The sequence below is a fragment of the Mus caroli genome, chromosome 4 (assembly GCF_900094665.2).
Source record: "Mus caroli chromosome 4, CAROLI_EIJ_v1.1, whole genome shotgun sequence".
NCBI lineage: Eukaryota > Metazoa > Chordata > Mammalia > Rodentia > Muridae > Mus > Mus caroli.
The window spans coordinates 47,256,796-47,274,710 of record NC_034573.1 but is presented as its reverse complement, the minus strand read 5'-3'; the positions used below and the strand labels follow the sequence as shown (position 1 = coordinate 47,274,710).

Sequence of the window (17,915 nt, the reverse complement as noted above, 5' to 3'; positions counted from 1 at the left end):
AGTGATAAAAATAATTTTATGGTTGGGATCAGCACAAAACGAGGAACTGTATTAAAGGGTCACCGCATTAGAAAGGTTGGAAAGCACTGACTTAGAGACTGTTCTTATGGAAGAGAAGCACCATGCAGAGAGGTTTTTAAAAGGTGTGTGTACAAAGGAGCCAGTTTTTGTCACTTGTTTTGGTGCTCTTTCCTCTTTTGATCTTTTCTTACTCCTTACACCTTTAGTACTCTACTCCAAAGCCAACACAAACCACCTGTTTGGGGCTGTCTGCCAATGAGCTCCTCTGCCTATGATGTGTCTTAACTCACCTGACTTTCACCTGGTGCCATTCAACTGGGGAAAATGGAACACACCGTGAGTGAGCACCCTTCACTGGGTGACCTCTTCCTTATACTAGCACAGCAAGTCAGTAAAGACTTGCCCGTTACAGTAATTTGGCAAATAGTTCTAACTGACCACCTCAACATCTGGCAGCTCTGAACATCTTTCTTCTAGTTCATCACTATACATAATCGCCATCTTGTATCATTGTCTCATGTGTACATAGCTCATCTATATGACTTAGACCAAGATTACTGAAAGCAAGGGCAGTGTTTATTTCTATAAGCTCCATAATATCTATCATACGTTCTACAACAAATACTTATGAAAAAGATATAGCCCTACTCAAAAATCTGAAATATTTCAATACTGAAAACTCTGAGCACTGATAAATGTTATGAATAGAAAATTCTATACCTGACCTGTAGCAAGTGACAGTCAAAACACTGGTATACTAAAAAATTTACAAAATTACTTTCAGGCTATTAATATAAGGTACACATGAAACAAATAATTTTGAGTTTAGAGTTGAGTCTCAACTTTATATATGTACAATGTATATATGTGAAAATATTTCAAAATCAAAATAATTTTGAATCTTGAGTGTTTCAGATAAGGGATACTCATTCCATAAACAGCCAACATATGCAATAATCTTAAAAGGAAAGAAAGGAGAAAGACATAACACAGTCTGAATGCTAAATTCTGCTTACAACTTTTCTAGCTGCCAAATAAAACATTATGCAGTCTATCAAGTTCAATAGCATCTTATAACACAAATACAGTCACTTTCACCAATACCAAGTAAATAAGCCAAAAAGAAAAGATAACTCTGAAAAGAGAGTGCAGGCTGGTACCTGGTATAGATCTATGATTATCTTCACATAAGTATCATCTTACTTGAGCAATCTGGAATGATCCCTATGTTTGGCACTGTTTAAATCATTTTATCAATGATGTTCATTATTTTTGACACTTTTGAAATTACATAGCTATTATACAACACTCCATGTCTACTCCTATCAAATAGATATAAAAGCAATCAATAACGTTACTGAATAAAGAGAAACGAGAAAGATGCCAAGTATAAGTGAAAGCAGGGTAAAAACAGATGAGAAACAGTCTTTTTAAAGCAGAGCACATGTTGTTATCATATATAACTCAAAAGAATGCAGTACACTACAATGCTGTAAATTCAAAACACAAGCTACCAATAGAGACAGTCTACACAAAGGAGCGTTTTTAACTTATAAAGGCTGCTGCAATGGCACCTGCTTATTGGTTAAAGAATTATTCAGCCAAGCCAGATACTAAGTCCTAGAACTAGACAGACACAGATCGTCACCTTGTGTGTTTCTTCAGTGAAGTAACATGGACACTGTCAGATAAAAACAGGCAACTGTTAAGACACTCCTTTATAGCTTATATGTAACATCTTACAACAGAACTAGCCTGAATGCTTCCTGAGGGGCTCTGCTTCACTGTCATAACTCACAGACATTTGCCATCAGTCTGAGCAAAACTTTACCACTAAAAACTTATGGCTTCCATATTCTGATTCATCTAGGAAAGGTATGACAAAAACAAGAGGTTCTCAGGATTGAGTTCACTGGATTGCTCTCAGCAGGAAGGCTTGGGTAGAAACGCTCAAAGCTGTCATTTAGTGCAGCCATCTTTCAGGTATGACGGATGACCGATAAGCCTAGATAGATTGTCAAGAAACTTTTCTTTAACTAGTTCAGATTGGTGTATCTATAACATTAAAAATCAGAATGCTGAAATAAAATATGAAACAATTATGAAAGAAATAAAGGAAAATATAAAAAATGTTAAACACAAATTCAAGTATTGACAGATGATACTACATATTTTTCACCTCTGAGTTACTAACATATCAGAAATCATATTACCACGCAGAATAAACATTAAAAATTTTAAATTACTGTCAAATAAGAATTAGCATACAAACAACTGCTATAAAGTAAGAAAGACTGTTAGTGTCAGTTACGGTCGGAGATGATCAACGTGCGAGTGTTTGGTCACAACAGGGATTTCGTGAGCCGACTTACCTGCCCTTGTTCTCCTTCCCTTTGATTTTACTTTCTTGGCCTTTTCCTCCAGTGGGGTCCCATTCTACACAGGAATCTTCAACTTTCAAATTCAAATGGGATGATGAGTTATCTAGACTGAAGTTAAGTGCTGCCCAAGACAACATGTAACAAATGTAAGACATTTCCACTGTCTGAAACACACCTGTCATGTTATTTCTTACTCAAGGGAGCCAACTCTGTGTGAAGAAAAAAAAGTTCCAATCCCTAGCCCTTGCACAAAAACCTCAATCTTTGGTTGTAGTTTATAAATCCCACCTATCCAACTATTTTTTCTCTGCACATACTATACACTAAGCAAGTACAGTGAACTTCAAGTGCCAATAGTATCTCTACTGATATTGAACATTCCACTAGCACACAATAATCAGAATTTCATGGTATCACAATTATCAGTTTGGTTCTTGCTTGATTGTTTTGACTAAATGGAAGGAACTAGTAGAATTATGGAGGAAGAAAAAGCAATATAGTATAAAAGATGATAACGTAAAAACAGCACAAGTATTCTCTCTGAAGCTTTACTATTAACATATTCACACTTAAACTCTCATTAGTTCCAATGATATACTGCATGCCATGCCATCACTGGATGCATGGGCATATTGGAGCCCTGGTAACATAAGCAAAGGAACTGAACTGGATGATAGATAACTTGTTTGACCACACAGTAGAAGAAAAAAGAATCTACTTAATGAAAATAAGACAAGTCAAAACATGAAACAACCTATACTTTTCAGATTATTTCATGTTTTAGGGAATTATATTGTAGTGGTTTGAATATGCTTGGCCCATGGGAAGTGACACTATTAGGAGGTGTAGCCTTATTGGAGGAATGTGGCCTTGTTAGAGAGTATGTCACTGTGGAGACAGGGCTCTGAGGTAATATATATGCTTAAGCTCTGCCTGCCTTTGGATCAAGATGTAGAACTCTCAGTTCCTTCGCCAACACCACGGCTGCCTGGGCACTGCCATGCTTTCCACCATAATAATAATGGACTGAACTCTGAGACTGTAAGCCAGTCCCAATTAAATGTTGTTCCTTATAAAAGTTGTCTTGGTTGTGTGTCTCTTCACAGCTATGAAACTCTAAGTACTGTTCAACGTCCTGACAAGTGATAAGTGAGGAAGTGAGTGAGATACGGTATTAGCTTCCCTTTCTAGAAACTGAGAAAATAAATCATTACAACAGTGACTTAACTGCTGTACAATGCTGTTTCTTCTATTTTGTAACGCAATTCCCAAACTACTTTACAAGGTGTCACATAATTAGTTACTTACAAGTTAATTTGTTCCTGCTACATCTCTTGCTAAAAGTTCAAATTTTTGGTAATTGTAGATTAAAAGAAATACTCCTTTATAGTACACTACTTTGCTTAAGGATATTATTTAAAATTAGCTAAGACATTTGTAAGCCTGTGAACTATTCATCATCAAACAAGATAAGCACATAGGGCCCAGTGGATGGAGCATCCTCTCACCCTTGATTCTGGAAAGAATACTTCAGTTCCAACATGCATCACAGCCATTGTCCATTGTCTCACTTATAAAACATCTGAATAAAAATCTACTGACTGCACAGCTCTGCTAAATGTCACACTACACAAGGAAGTCAATCACTTTCAAAAGCTGTGTCTAAGCAGAAGTAAACAGAGGAAGAATGCAGCTTTTCAGCAAAATGAAGACAGAATTCTTTAATAGGGAGATTCACTTAGACATTTCCACAATCAACTGTGTTATAGAAACACAGGTATCCCCTAGGTGCCAGTCATTAGCTATACAGACAGAGCAGTTACACTTTGGAAATTAAGGAAACTTGGCTTTAACATGGAAGTGCCACCATTTGCCCATAGCTTATTAAAACCCTAAGGCCAAAAGAAAGAAGACTCCGAGGCCGTTCTCTAATATTTGTTACGATGGAGTTAAGAGCCGCCAGCCACTTCAGTGGCAGGAAAAGGCACCACCTCAAACCATTTGTGAGCCAACTTACAAAATACCAAAACATCCAATCAAAAGGGCATAGGTTTCTAAAAGTGTAAAAGTGTGTCTCTTTCTTTTAACAGACACAATCCCTTTACTAGGCTTCTGTTAAGTCACACATTTTCTTTAAGGTGACAGAGATAACACTAGAAGCAAAAAAGACTAGAGAGCAGGAGCTGAGAAATGACTCACTTCCTTGAAAGTGAGCCCTGTCTCTTATACTATAAAGCTGAATTATAGGCACTATGATTTGAGGTTGGAATATTAAGATGTTATTTAGTAACATCATTTATCTTACCAAAAAGGAAGGGAAAATAGACTTGAGACTTATCCTACTCATCACTTTTACAATTTTTATACCAGAAGAAATAATGCTACATATATTAAAGGGACAGAAGTAAACAATGCTCACTGTATTATATTGTTATGAATCTGAACTATTTAATTTTTACTGCTTCTTCCCTCCTGTTTGGTACTGGGTGGTCAAAAATAGCAGGAACTAGCCAAATAACTTAGTAAACAATTGTTCAATGGTCATTTTTTAAAAACCTGGACCTTATCTACAGTGCTTATGTCTTCATTTAATAGTCATGTCAATGCTACAAAATAATTCCAGAAATTTTACGACCCATAGTCACCTGAGAAATAATTTTATTTCAAGCTCCCTGATGATCAGAATCACTGTTCCTGGGTTATATTTTACTCTAGGCTAACCTCTGGGGGTTACTTCCATGAAATCCTAGAGACCAGAATCAGCTTATTCTCTCTCTCTCTGAAGCTCAGGGCCAATCAAGAGTCTGCTTAGTAACATTCAGACACGCTAAAGGAGTAGCTGTACTGGGAAACAATAGCTAATTATTTATTTTCTAACTTAACGTTCATAAAATCTACAGCGCTGCCCAGGCTTGTTCACCAAAGAGACGACAAAAAGGGACAGCAACAATGCAAAGACCTGATGCTCCTTAGGGTGAACAATGACAGCAATGCAGTCTTTCCTGACAAGGTCCAAAAGTGGCTCTAGCCACATCGAAAAGATGACCTGCTGGAAATCTGACAAGGCTTTGAAAATAGAAACATTTTTTTTAAACTAATATCTCGGGTTGATAATGGTTCAAAGTAATTACATTTCTTCACTAAGCTATGTATAATTCTCAAGTAAAATTATTTACTAATTCAGATTACTTCAAATGAGAATTTTTCTAGGCCTTTCTGCCACAGCATCACTCTGAGTTCATCAGTAACTCACAGGCCTTGGATGCTCAAGCACTTGCCTACTATGCACAGGGCCTGGGTCAAGTTTCAGTGCTTGCTCAGACTTATTCTGATATATATATGTTTGTTATCATTTGGATCATAGCAAATTCTAGAATTTGTATCTACTTAAATGCAAGAGAAATAAACTAGAAGTCAGCGGAGTGCTTGCAAGCCTCAAGTATTGACTACAATGCACATCTAATTCAGAAGTAAACACAGACCATTACCGCCTTGTAAGTGGGAGGACAGCTAGCAGAAAGGCTTTCAAATAGGTAAATACCTAAAAATGCTTCTGTGTTACAAGAGGTGACAGTTATAAATCCGAATTCTCAGAGAACAGAACTTGGGTTGGAAGCCTACAATAAAGGCTGGCCTAGAACCTGGGACAAGATTCTGATACCCATCTAGAACAGATGCAAGTCTGTTCAACTTTCCTGTCTTCATTTGAATTACAGATATCAACAGTATCTAGTTACTGGTCTCTCAAGGTGATCTCAACGACCAAAAAATTGTGAGTGCTATGTAATTATTAATGAACTATAGAGACAATAATAACCAGGAGAACATTTGGGGGAAATGGAAGGAACTTCTTTGTTGCTGATTCTTAATTCTCTGACAAACTTCAGCAGTGCTTATGTATTTACTAACCTAAAACGTGAACTAAACACTCAGAGGAAACACAACTGCATCATCTCAGAACAGTGAGATGGTTTACAGGAAAGGCACCTGCTACCAGGCCCGCTGACCTGAATTCCATCTCTGGGACCCACAAATGGAGAGAAGGACTCCTACATGCTGACCTCTCACCTCCGTAAGGGAAGAGCCTAAGGAAAATCCTCCCTTCCATAGTCCTGCTTCCCCTGCCTTACACTTCTCTCACTGCAAAGGCCAGAGGGAGGCGGAGGGAAGCAGTCCAAGCACACAGGAAAGGACTCTGACAAAGTCTCGAATGATTTCTGAAGGTAAGTTTTGTCTGCTGCTGAAGTCCTAACGGCTACGGGTCTCACCTCTGGTCTCTAGGGTCACTGGGTCAGAGTAGTCTCCAGCCACAGCTTTGTTGCATGCTCTCACTCGGAAATTCATATACTTTGAATCAAATTTTAAGCCTGAAATAAAATGAATGTTTTTTGTCATAAAAAGGATTCCTTCCCAAAAGTTTGAGTGTACATCAAACATATTTTTTTTCCTTCTTAGAAATCCCTTTACTTGAGAAGAACACAGATTTATGTTAAATGAATGGTAATGCATGAAAATAAGAATAATGACTTCCTAATACTTTCTTGAAAATGCATAATTTACACAATTACCAACATTCAACCTGGTGACTAATAAGGCAGCACCCTTCAGGCTTCACTAGAGGTGGCGACACTCTAAGTGTGGTGTATACACCTATAATGCCAGCCCTTGGACAGCCAACACAGGAAGATCACCAGTTCCATTTAACCCGAACTACAAAGCAAGAGTCTCTCACCAAAGGACAAAATAAATAGATAGATAGATAGATAGATAGATAGATAGATAGATAGATAGATAGAATCACAACAAACCAATAACAAAGACAGCAATAGCAGCTAACCAAAACCTGTAGCATTTCATTCAAGAAAGAGATGTCACAATTTACAAAGCACATTCATCAATATTTTTGAAAAATAAATACCTCTAAGGAATCTTTATATGTATATGAAATATATGTTTGTCTTAGTCAGGATTTTTATTGCTGTGACAAAACCCCATGCCCAAACAGCAAGTTGGGGAGGGAAGGGTTTATTTCAGCTTACGCTTCCACATTGCTGTTCATCACTGAAGGAAGTCAGAACAGGAACTCAAATGGAGCAGGAACCTGGAGGCAAGAACTGATGCAGATGCCATGGAGGGGTGCTGCTTATTGGCTTGCTCCCCATGGCTTGCTCAGCCTGCCTTGACAGAATCCAGGACCATCAGCCCAGAGCTGCCACCACCCATGGTGGGCTGGGCCCTCCCCCACTTATCCCCGAGAAACTGCCTCACAGCTGGAGCTCATGGAGGCGCACCCTAAACTGTGGCTCCTCCTTCTCTAGCTTATGTCACACTGACACCTAGAGTCAACCAGTGCAATGTTTATATGAAATATCATTTTACATGAAAGATGACAGGAAATAAAGCACAGAGACCAACATGACTTGTGCAGTTACACCTATACTAAAATCTTAGTTGAAACACCACTAGCTATAAACCTTTAAAACTTGACGGACCTGTTTTCTATCTGTAAAGTAACAATTACAAACCATTTCCAACCATTCAGGATTAAGTGGCATATGGTGTGCTGACTGTTTTGTGCTTCATGCACTTCATGTCTACTACCCAGAATGCCTGCTCCAGGAAAAGAACTAGTGCTCAACAACACGGGACAGCTCGCAATGTATCCCACTCTGCACAGGACACACTGAAAAGCTCTGCTAGTATTTTGTGGTTTAAAGCATCAAAAGACCTCAATACACTAAGATACCTTCTAAAAAGCATTCACTAGGCTGACACAAAAAAGTCTTAGCAAAGTCCCAATTCTGGGCTAATGTGGAGCTAAGCAATTAACACAGAGAAAACAATGGTGGTTATAGTACCCCTGAAATGTGGAGGTCTAAGTAGATCTAAAAAAATAGTTTCTTTACTTAGCGGAAAAATTAAAATGAAAGGTTAGCTGGTAGCTGGGCATGATGGCACATGCCCTAATTCCAGCACTCTGGAGGCAGAGTTCAAGATTGGTGTGACGCTTAGTGAGCTCCAGGCCAGCCAGGGGCTACATGGAAGAGTCTGCCTAAGCAAACAAACAAACAACAAAAAAGAAAAGAAAAGCAAGGAAAAAAAAGAATGCTCTGAAATATTGCTTCCACAACATCCTTTTACACTTGCCCTACATACACTATGTTAGTAGGTTGTAAATATTAAGTAAATTAAAAGTTTTACTGATATTTTAATAGAAACTCATTCACATAACATATCTCTAAAACAGCAGTTTTGTTGATAAAACTTAATGTCATCATTTAAAATAACACACTGTTTTCCTATTTCACTTTACGTACTAAGGACTAGATTCATGAGATGCTGTCGTGTTACCTGATAATGTATATTCAGTGCCCTTGATATTATCAATCACCTCCCAACATCGCTCATCCTTAACACGTGGGAGTCCATCAAAGTTCGTTTTCCTGTATTCCATTATGAAATGGTCGATTTTATTATCTTCTTCAGGCATTCTCCAAGCTACAGTTACAGAGTTGTCAGCCACCAAACACTCTACCGGGTCAATCTCTGGAGCTTTTGGGACTGCAAAGAAGGAAAAAAAGGAGGGGGGGCTATCAATTCTCACACATTATCAAACTAAGCAAACATTTATTATACTTGGCACTCAATCTCTGCTATTTCTTTTTAAATATTCAAAAGGGAGTCAGGTTATGAGAAAGGATAACCTAGGAATTCAAAATAATTATTTTCAAAGCCTCATATTGCCAGATTATAAACGTTTGCACTCCAAAGCTTTCTCATAGACTCTGGGTTTATTAACATCTTAGATGGCAACAGGTAAATTCCAAATATCTATCATGCTAAAGATAATTGAGAATGGCTTGTTACTTGTAAATACATTTTAAATGTTGTTACAAATTAAATAGGTATTGAAAAGATTTAAATATAATAATTAAATTAAGTAAAAATTGTTTTCAGTGTATTTTTAAGATCTGGTTTAGCCAGGCAATGGTGGCGAATGCCTTTAATCCCAGCACTTGGGAGGCAGAGGCAGGTGAATTTCCGAGTTCGAGGCCAGCTTGGTCCACAGAGTGAGTTACAGGATAGCCAGGGCTACACAGAGAAACCCTGTCTCAAAAAACAAACAAAAACAAAAAAACAAACAAAAACAAAAAAAACAAACAAAAACAAAACAACAAAAAACCAAAAAAGATCTGGTTTATAGGGAGTGGTAAGATAAGAGAACAATTGGTTACCATGTACAAACAAATATATCAAATTAAACCTGATATTCCAAAGCAGAAGAAAATGATTATAGTTGGCAATAATTTATTATATACTTTAAAATAGTTATATTTTGAATGCTCTCAACACAAATGGTAAATGTTTTGGGTGATGATGTGATTATGAATAATTTGATCATGACTTTATGATTTGACTATATATAAATATATACACCCCATAAATACATAAAACTTACATTTATCAAATTTCAAAAACCTTAAAAACAATTTTACATACTAAACAAAACTGATTTCCTTGTTTCCCAAAAATGCTTATGAATTTTTAAGTGTTTCTAGAGTTTTATGACACATTAAAATGAATGGATTCAATGAGCTACAATTAACATGTATGAGTATAAATCAATTTATTTTCCATAAAAGAGATTTCAAAGCTTTGCAATACTGGATAAGTGACTCAGATGAATCTTACTGTATGAGTATCTGCATATGCTATGTAGATACATCTATAAAATATATAAAGTTTAAGCAGGAATGTAAAAATATTTACTCCTCTTATGGCCGTGCATACTTCAGTCCTAGCACTTGGGAATCAGAAGCAGTCAAGCCAGCTCTGCAGTGAGTTTCACAGGCAGAGAAGGCTACATGATGAGTCCTTATTAAAAAAAAAAAAAAAGGAAGAAAGAAAGAAACAATTCTGGGGTGTAAAGCTAGATCAACATTTGAAACTGATGAATATATTCAATAATATTAATAAAGATATGACCATAACAATAAATTAAAAATATATTAGAAAAATCATGACAAGAACTTTTAGCAAAGCAGAAACAGTAAGAAAGTTTACTTTATCTAAGCTCCCTCCCTTAGAGTCCTGAGAGTCTCTCACCTCCCAGGTCTCTCCTGCATTCTGGAAGGTCACCTCAACCTCCTATTTCCTGAGGCTGCTTGTTTCCATTTATTCTGCTAGCCCTGAGGGCTTCAGTCCCTTTCCCTCTCCCAATACCAGACCAGGGTCCCCTTTCCCCTTTACTTCCCTCTCCCCTGCTGTCCACTTTCCCTCCCAGGCCCTTCCCTCCCTCCCCACTCGTGATTGCTTTTTTCTCTCTCCCAACTGGGACTGAAGTGTCCTCACTTGGGCACTTCAGCTTGTTGACCTTTTTTGAGTTCTGTGGACTGTATCTTGGGTATTCTGTACTTTTTATTTTGTTTTGTTTTGTTTTGTTTTGTTTGGGGGGGTTTGGCTAATATCCACCTATTAGTGAGAACATAGGGCATCAAGTGAGGGATGGGGTTGTCATTCCACAGTCACATCTCTGACCCATAATTGTTCCTTCCAGTCTGAAAGAATTACAGAGATGGAAATGGAGAGGAGACTGAGGAAAAGAAGGTCCAGTGACAAACCCAAAGTGGGATCCAGCTCAAGGGGAGGTCCCAAGGCCTGACACCATTACAGAGGCTATGGAGCACTCACAAAAAGGGATCTATCATGACTGCCCTCAGAAAGACCCAACAAGCAGCTGAAAGAGTCAGATGCAGATATTTGCACCCAACCAATGGGCAGAAGCAGCTGACCCCTGTGGCTGAATTAGGGAAATGCTAGAAGAAGCTAAGGAGGAGGGCAACACTGTAGGAAGACCAGAAGTCTCAATTAATCTGGACCCCCAAGATCTCTCAAACACTGGACCACCAAACAGCACATACCAGCTGATATGAGGCCCCCAACACACATACAGTAGAGGACTTCCGGGTCTGTTCATTCAGAGATGATACACCTAACCCTCAAGAGACTAGAGGCCCCAGGGAATTTAGAGGTCAGGTGGAGTGGGGATGGGTTCATCCACGTGGAGACGGGGGGGGGGGGGTTGGGGGGGGGGGGGGGGGGGGGGTGTTGAGGAGGAGGTGTGGGATGTGGAAGTCAAAGGGTGGAGGGGGGGGGGGCGGGAATGGAATATGGAGTTTAAAAGATACATTTTTGTTTGTTTTGTTTTTCGATTTTTCGAGACAGGGTTTCTCTGTATAGCCCTGGCTGTCCTGGATCTCACTTTGTAGACCAGGTTGGCCTCGAACTCAGAAATCTGCCTGCCTCTACCTCCCAAGTGCTGGGATTAAAGGCGTGTGCCAGCACAGACCGGCTAAATTAATTTCTTAAAAAAAGAAAGTTAACTTTAAAAAGAATATTTTTTTTTTTAAAGATTTATTTATTATATGTAAGTACACTGTAGCTGTCTTCAGACACTCCAGAAGAGGGAGCCAGATCTCGTTGCGGATGGTTGTGAGCCACCATGTGGTTGCTGGGATTTGAACTCCTGACCTTCGGAAGAGCAGTCGGGTGCTCTTACCCACTGAGCCATCTCACCAGCCCTAAAAAGAATATTTTTAATGGGCTGAAAAGATGGCTCAGTGGTTAAGAGCAGCTACCGCTCTTGCAGAGGTCCTAGTTGTATTCTCAGGCTCCACATGGAAGCTTACAGTTGTCTGTTACTCCAGTCCCAGGCATCTGACACCCTCTCTTTTGGCCTCTCTAGGCATGAGGCACATATATGGTGCACATACACACATGCAGGAAAAATGCTCACACACATAATAAATAAATAAATAAATAAATAAATAAATAAATAAAATATTTTCCAAGCTGGCCATTACCTATATGCACCTAAAATGTGCACACCTTGAACCCCAGCTTTTGGGAGGCTAAGGCTAGAGGATTCTCAAAAGCAAACAATCAATCAGCACAAAACTAAGTAAAAGGAAAAAAAATCTTCAAAACAGCCTGGAGTTAACATCACATTTAATGGTGAGAAACACAATACCTAACCCCAAGACTGCAGAACCAGGGTGAAGACATTTCCTTATCATCATCCCAAGTCAGCATTTTACTAGAAGTCTTATCCAAATACAGCAAGACAAGAAAATAAAAAAATGAAACATAGCCAAAGGAAACAAAATTTTCTTTGCAGATAAATAACCAACGGGAAAAACAGTGAACAAAACAAATATTGGAACTCTCAAGTGGCGGTAGAACCACATGGGATGTGAGTACGTGGAGTGGGAGGGAACTTAACAACAGTGAACCTATTCTTCCTGGAAATTCTGTATGACAGCGTAACAACAAACAGCTGTCAAAGCCCGGAGAACTGGGCAGTACCAGCTGAGAACCCCAATAACTATCTACAGAGGTCAATGAAGGGCACAGATTCCCCAAACAGGAATAGAGTGTGGTGGGATATTAGATGGATGCATGAAATCAAATCCAGTCCTTTGGGAAATGAACAAACACTTTACTGCTGGGTCATTCCTCTAGTCCCTACATTTAATTATTGATTAGGAAGGATTTACTATTGCCACTTGGTCACCTGTTTTCTATTTGTCTTACAGCTCTTGTGTTTCTTCTTGTTGTCTTCACTTTTTCATTTAAAAAAAATGTTTTGAACAGGTTTCATTTCCTCCTTCTTTAGTTCTAACATCTCTAGGATGTGGGGTTTTGTGATTACCATATCATATACATAAAGTACTATGTGACATTATTATACATATACATTGGTTTTTAGTCATGATTGCTGATTCATAACCACTTTATCAAAGCAAGGTAGAGAAACTCAGAGAATAAATTATAATTCTTTTCTAGTACAGAAAGATCCCAAAGGAAGGTATGCTCTAGTAGATTTCCCTCACCAACCCCACTGGCAACCCAACCTATGCAATGAAGTCTCCATTAAGTCCAAAATGACGGGCCTGAGAACTTCTGGGAAGCAAAGCGATGGTAAGAACTCATGCATGCCAGGAGTGTGGCACACCAAAATCCCTCAAGGAAGGAACCTCCGGTATCCGGGCTCCTTCCAGACTTCATCCTGATGCCTCTTCTTTGAGCTACTTATTTATACCATTTAAAGTAGCCTTTGTGAGAAATTAGTAAATGCAAGTGCAGTGTTTTTCTGAGTTTTGTGAACCAGTACAGCAAATCATAAAACTCTAAGAAGGGGGTTGTGAAACCTCAGTCTCATTTCATTTTATTAACTTTTTTGATGCTTTAAGTTAAAATATAATCACGTCATTTCCCTTTTCTCCTTCCCCCCTCTAATCCTTCCCATATATACCACCCTACCTTGCTTGCTCTCAAAATCATGGTTTCTTTCTTATTATTACACTTACATTGCACGCGTGCGCGCGCACACACACACACACACACCCCTAAATATACAAATACCATGTGCTAAGTCCATTCAGTGCTGCGTGCATGCGCTCACCCTTGGGGAAGACTGACAGCTAACAGGTTCTAGAGGCCTCATATTTGCAAGTGGGCCTAAAGTAGAAAGTTTAAGAACTCAACCTGGGTTGAGTTCAACCTGGGTAGCTGTGCTCCCTTCAAGCCAGTGTCAGAAGTAAACTCAGTTAGAGAAAACTCAATGTGTATCTGTTACAGGAGTGGCTGCTTGACAGCAGAGAGAAGTCCACAGACCTACATGCACCAGTTAAAAGACACAGATTATGAGTCTGAATCATAAGCCATTGATACGTTGTATATAGAAAACCCACCTTAAATACAACAGCACTCATTGATTAGGAAAAGATATACAGCATTAACATGAATGAAAGGAAAATGAGTCTTGCTACGTTAATTTTGGACACTTTGGACATTAGAGGGAGGGGTTTTTCAAAGATAAGAAAGGGTGTAGTATTGATGCCACAGCAAAGGCCCAAGAATCTGATCAGTCAAAAACTAACAAGACTGCAAAGAGACATTCATAAATCCAGACCAGCTAGAGACCCCAACAGTCCTCCATCGGAATCAGAAAGATCTACAAGGCAGAACACCACAGAAAATTGCTCAACTAAACAACAACCAACTGTAAGTCTGACATCTATGGTCTGCTGTGCAGTGTTAGAAGAATACAGAATCACCTGAAATGCCTATGGATTTTCAGCAAGACAGATTACATTCTGACCCACAAAATGTACATTAACAAAGTGAGAAAAGTGTAAAAAAAGACACAGTATCTGCTCTTACTTTACAATCCAATTAAACTAGAAATAACTAACTGAAAAAGAGCTGGAAAATACTACAATACTTAGAGATATTAAACAACACACTTCTCAATAACACATGGGTCAACACAGTATCTCAAGACAAAGTTTTAAATAGTTTGAACTAAATAAAAATAAAAATACAGCTTATGAAAAATTGTAAAACATGACTTCTTTATTAAGCAGAATAACACTGATGGAATACATCAAAATCTAAAAAAATCAATAATCTAAGCACATTTTAGAAAACAAATATATATACATAAAAGAGCAAATTAAATACAAAATTAGGAAAGTAAGCACAAAAATAAATGGATCTATAAACAGAAAACCAACAAAGAAAACTCATGAAACCAAAAGCTGGTTCTTTGAAAGTATCATTAAAATCAACAAGCCTCTACTACCTAGGTTAACCATAAAGACAGAAGACACAAACTATTAATATTAGAAATGAAAGAGGAGGTATTACTACAGACTTCATGGATGTAAAAACCAATAACCAAGCCAGGTACACACTTGCAATCCCAGCATTTGGGGACAAAGAGAAACACTACATATAGGTTTGAGGTCAGCCTAGTCTATATTGTGAATTTCAGATCAGCAGCCTGGAGACTCTGTCTCCAAGGGGAGAGAACATGGATGTAAAAAGGAAGGGAAGGAAGGGGGTGAAAACACACACACACACACCACACACCACACACACACACACACACACACACACACACACACACACACACTGCTGAAAGAAAGGGAAGGTGGAAAGAGGGAGTTGAGGAGGATGAGGATGCAGAGAGAAAGAACATCTATCAAGAAATGCTATGGCTAAGCAGTGATGGCACATGCCCTCAATGCTATCACTCAGGAGGTAGAAGCAAGAAAATGTCTGAGTTCAGGGCCAGCCTGGTCTCTAGAACAAGTTCCAGGATGGCCAGGGCTATACAGAGAAACTCTTGTTTCAAAAAACAAACAAACAAACAAAAAAAACCCCTCAAAAACAAATAAATACTATGAGCAAACTCTAGATCTACAATTTTGATGATATAAATGAACAGATAAACCGATATGATTCCATGACAAACACTACATGTAAAAAAATCACATAAGAAAATTAATCTGATTAGGCCTAAATGTATTAAAGAAATTCAACCAATAGTTAATATCCTTCCAAAATAAGTAGCATGCCTGGAAGGATTCACTGGTGAATTTCACCTAACACAAAGAATAAATTTTATGCAATCTTTTTGAGAAGAGAAAAGCAGATGAAATATTTTCTCTTTGTGGGGGCAGCAACCTACAATAACCTAACCTAGGCAAAAGTACTACAAGAAAACTATAGACTACTATATTTGTTAATGAACAGATGAAAAAAAAAAGTTCAACAAAATATTTACAGAATATAACAATGTACAGTAAGAATATGTGTTGACCAAATGGGACTCATTCCAGGTGCAACACTCAATTATCAACCTGTGAAAATCAACAACTATGGCCTACCTTTATCAATGGGCTTAAAAAGGCCACATGAAATCAATATATCCATTCTTTTTTTTGGGGGGGGGGTTGAGACAGGGTTTCTCTGTGTAGCCCTGGCTGTCCTGGATCTCACTCTGTTGACCAGGCTAGCCTCGAACTCAGAAATCCACCTGCCTCTGCCTCCCAAATGCTGGGATTAAAGGCGTGCACCACCACTGCCTAGCTATCCATTCTTAATTTTAAAAAAAATTCACTTCTTCAACTCCAGATGATAAGGAAGGTCTGTAGACTTAGCTATGTCACACTTGGTTGTGAAACTGGACCTTTTCTTACTGAAATCAGTAACAGCTTCTTCACAACTATGATGACACACTAAAGCCTAAGCTGATGTGCTAAGATACTAAAAATGAAAGAAAGCTTTCAGTTGAGAATGAAGAAAACTGTTTTTATTCACAAATGACATGATCAGTTATGTAGGAAATATGAAGGAATTAACAATAAAATCAGTCTAGAGCTGATAAGTGATCATAGTAAGGCTGCAGACACGGGTTAACACACACAAGGCAGCTGCTTCTCTATGTTTCAGTAATAAAAAACAAAATTTCAAATTAAAACACAGCATTTACATTAGCATCACCAATGTGAAACATTTAGGAACAAAGTATGCTCAAGATCTGTATGAAGTAAACTGCAGAACTCCAATGAGTGAACTTAATGGGCGACTTTACTACAGAGATGGCCCATGTCTCTGTGAACAGGAAGGCGCCAGTCTTCAGCCGTCAGCTCTTCCCACTAGGTCTAAGCACTCAATACGACCCAATGAAAATCCCACTAAGTTCTTCAGCTAGTTTCAGCAGATTCTGTATATATGGAGAAGGAAATGATGTAGAAGAGCCAACACAGCACTCAAGGACAAAGCTGGAAAACTAAGTCGCTTGACTTAAAATACCTTTAAAGCTACAGAACTCAAGATGGAATGTTGATCAAAGAAAAAGCAAACAGATTTATGGAACAGACCCAGAAAAATGTAAGACTGATCTTTCATAATGGTGATAATAAATAATATATAATAAATATAATAATAATAATAATGACAAACAAGAGTATTTCAAACAAATGTTACAGTAATTGGATATTCACATGAAAGGAAAAGGAGGAGGGAGAGGAGGAGGAAGAGGAACATTAAGCACAAACTTTACATTCTTTCACAAAAATGAATTCAGAATGGATTACAGACCTAAGGGAAGATAATGGAAGTATAAACCTCCTAGAAGATATCACAGAACAGCTAAGTAACTTTGGGTTTGGTGACAGCTTTTAGGTACACCAGGAGGCCAGGAGCAACCTTTAATAACTAAAGTGTAAACGTGAAAAAAAGGATGGCATAAAAGTCCCTACTTCCTTCTAGTTAAGATGTCATGTGATGATATCTTACAATGTCCTGTGGGTCAACGTACATATGCGTATATGTGCATACAGATCTGCATATATGATGCATTCTTTTCCCACACATACACACAGATAATCATCGAAGTTCAGTTGGGGGCAATGCTAATGTGCCGCTCCGTAGTTGCCTGAATCACAATTGGACCCACTTTCTTCTCAAAATAGGAGAGAGAGCAGGAACTAAAAGGTGGTCTGGTTGTCTGAGATTCCTTTGTCTAACTGTACATGACCAGTAGTTTTCTTCTGTAGTAGTTCTGTGATGGACTGACTCACAATGGCTTTCATGAGAGATGTGGCAATGGAGATCACACACTCATGGTCATGCTGGGGGACTAACTCTCGCTCTGAAAAG

At 38.4% G+C, this 17,915-nt stretch overlaps 1 protein-coding gene and 1 pseudogene across 5 annotated transcripts in view; both read right to left on the bottom strand.

Annotated features, from left to right (window-relative positions):
- Fsd1l (fibronectin type III and SPRY domain containing 1 like) overlaps nucleotides 1-17,915 on the bottom strand; it is a 71,693-nt gene that overhangs the window by 19,177 nt on the left and 34,601 nt on the right. For 3 of the 5 annotated variants that reach the window (XM_029476078.1, XM_021160018.2, XM_029476076.1), the window contains 3 exons: nucleotides 8,754-8,963; nucleotides 6,671-6,769; nucleotides 2,394-2,523 (listed from right to left, as the gene is read on the bottom strand). In XM_029476078.1, the coding sequence (XP_029331938.1) occupies nucleotides 2,394-2,523; nucleotides 6,671-6,769; nucleotides 8,754-8,963 (439 nt within the window). Of the gene's footprint in view, nucleotides 1-1,669; nucleotides 1,703-2,393; nucleotides 2,524-6,670; nucleotides 6,770-8,753; nucleotides 8,964-17,915 lie in introns of all 5 variants that reach the window. The other 2 variants (XM_029476075.1, XM_029476077.1) reach the window with 2 other exon arrangements.
- Nucleotides 17,406-17,915, bottom strand: part of LOC110292341 — a 1,473-nt pseudogene continuing 963 nt past the window's right edge.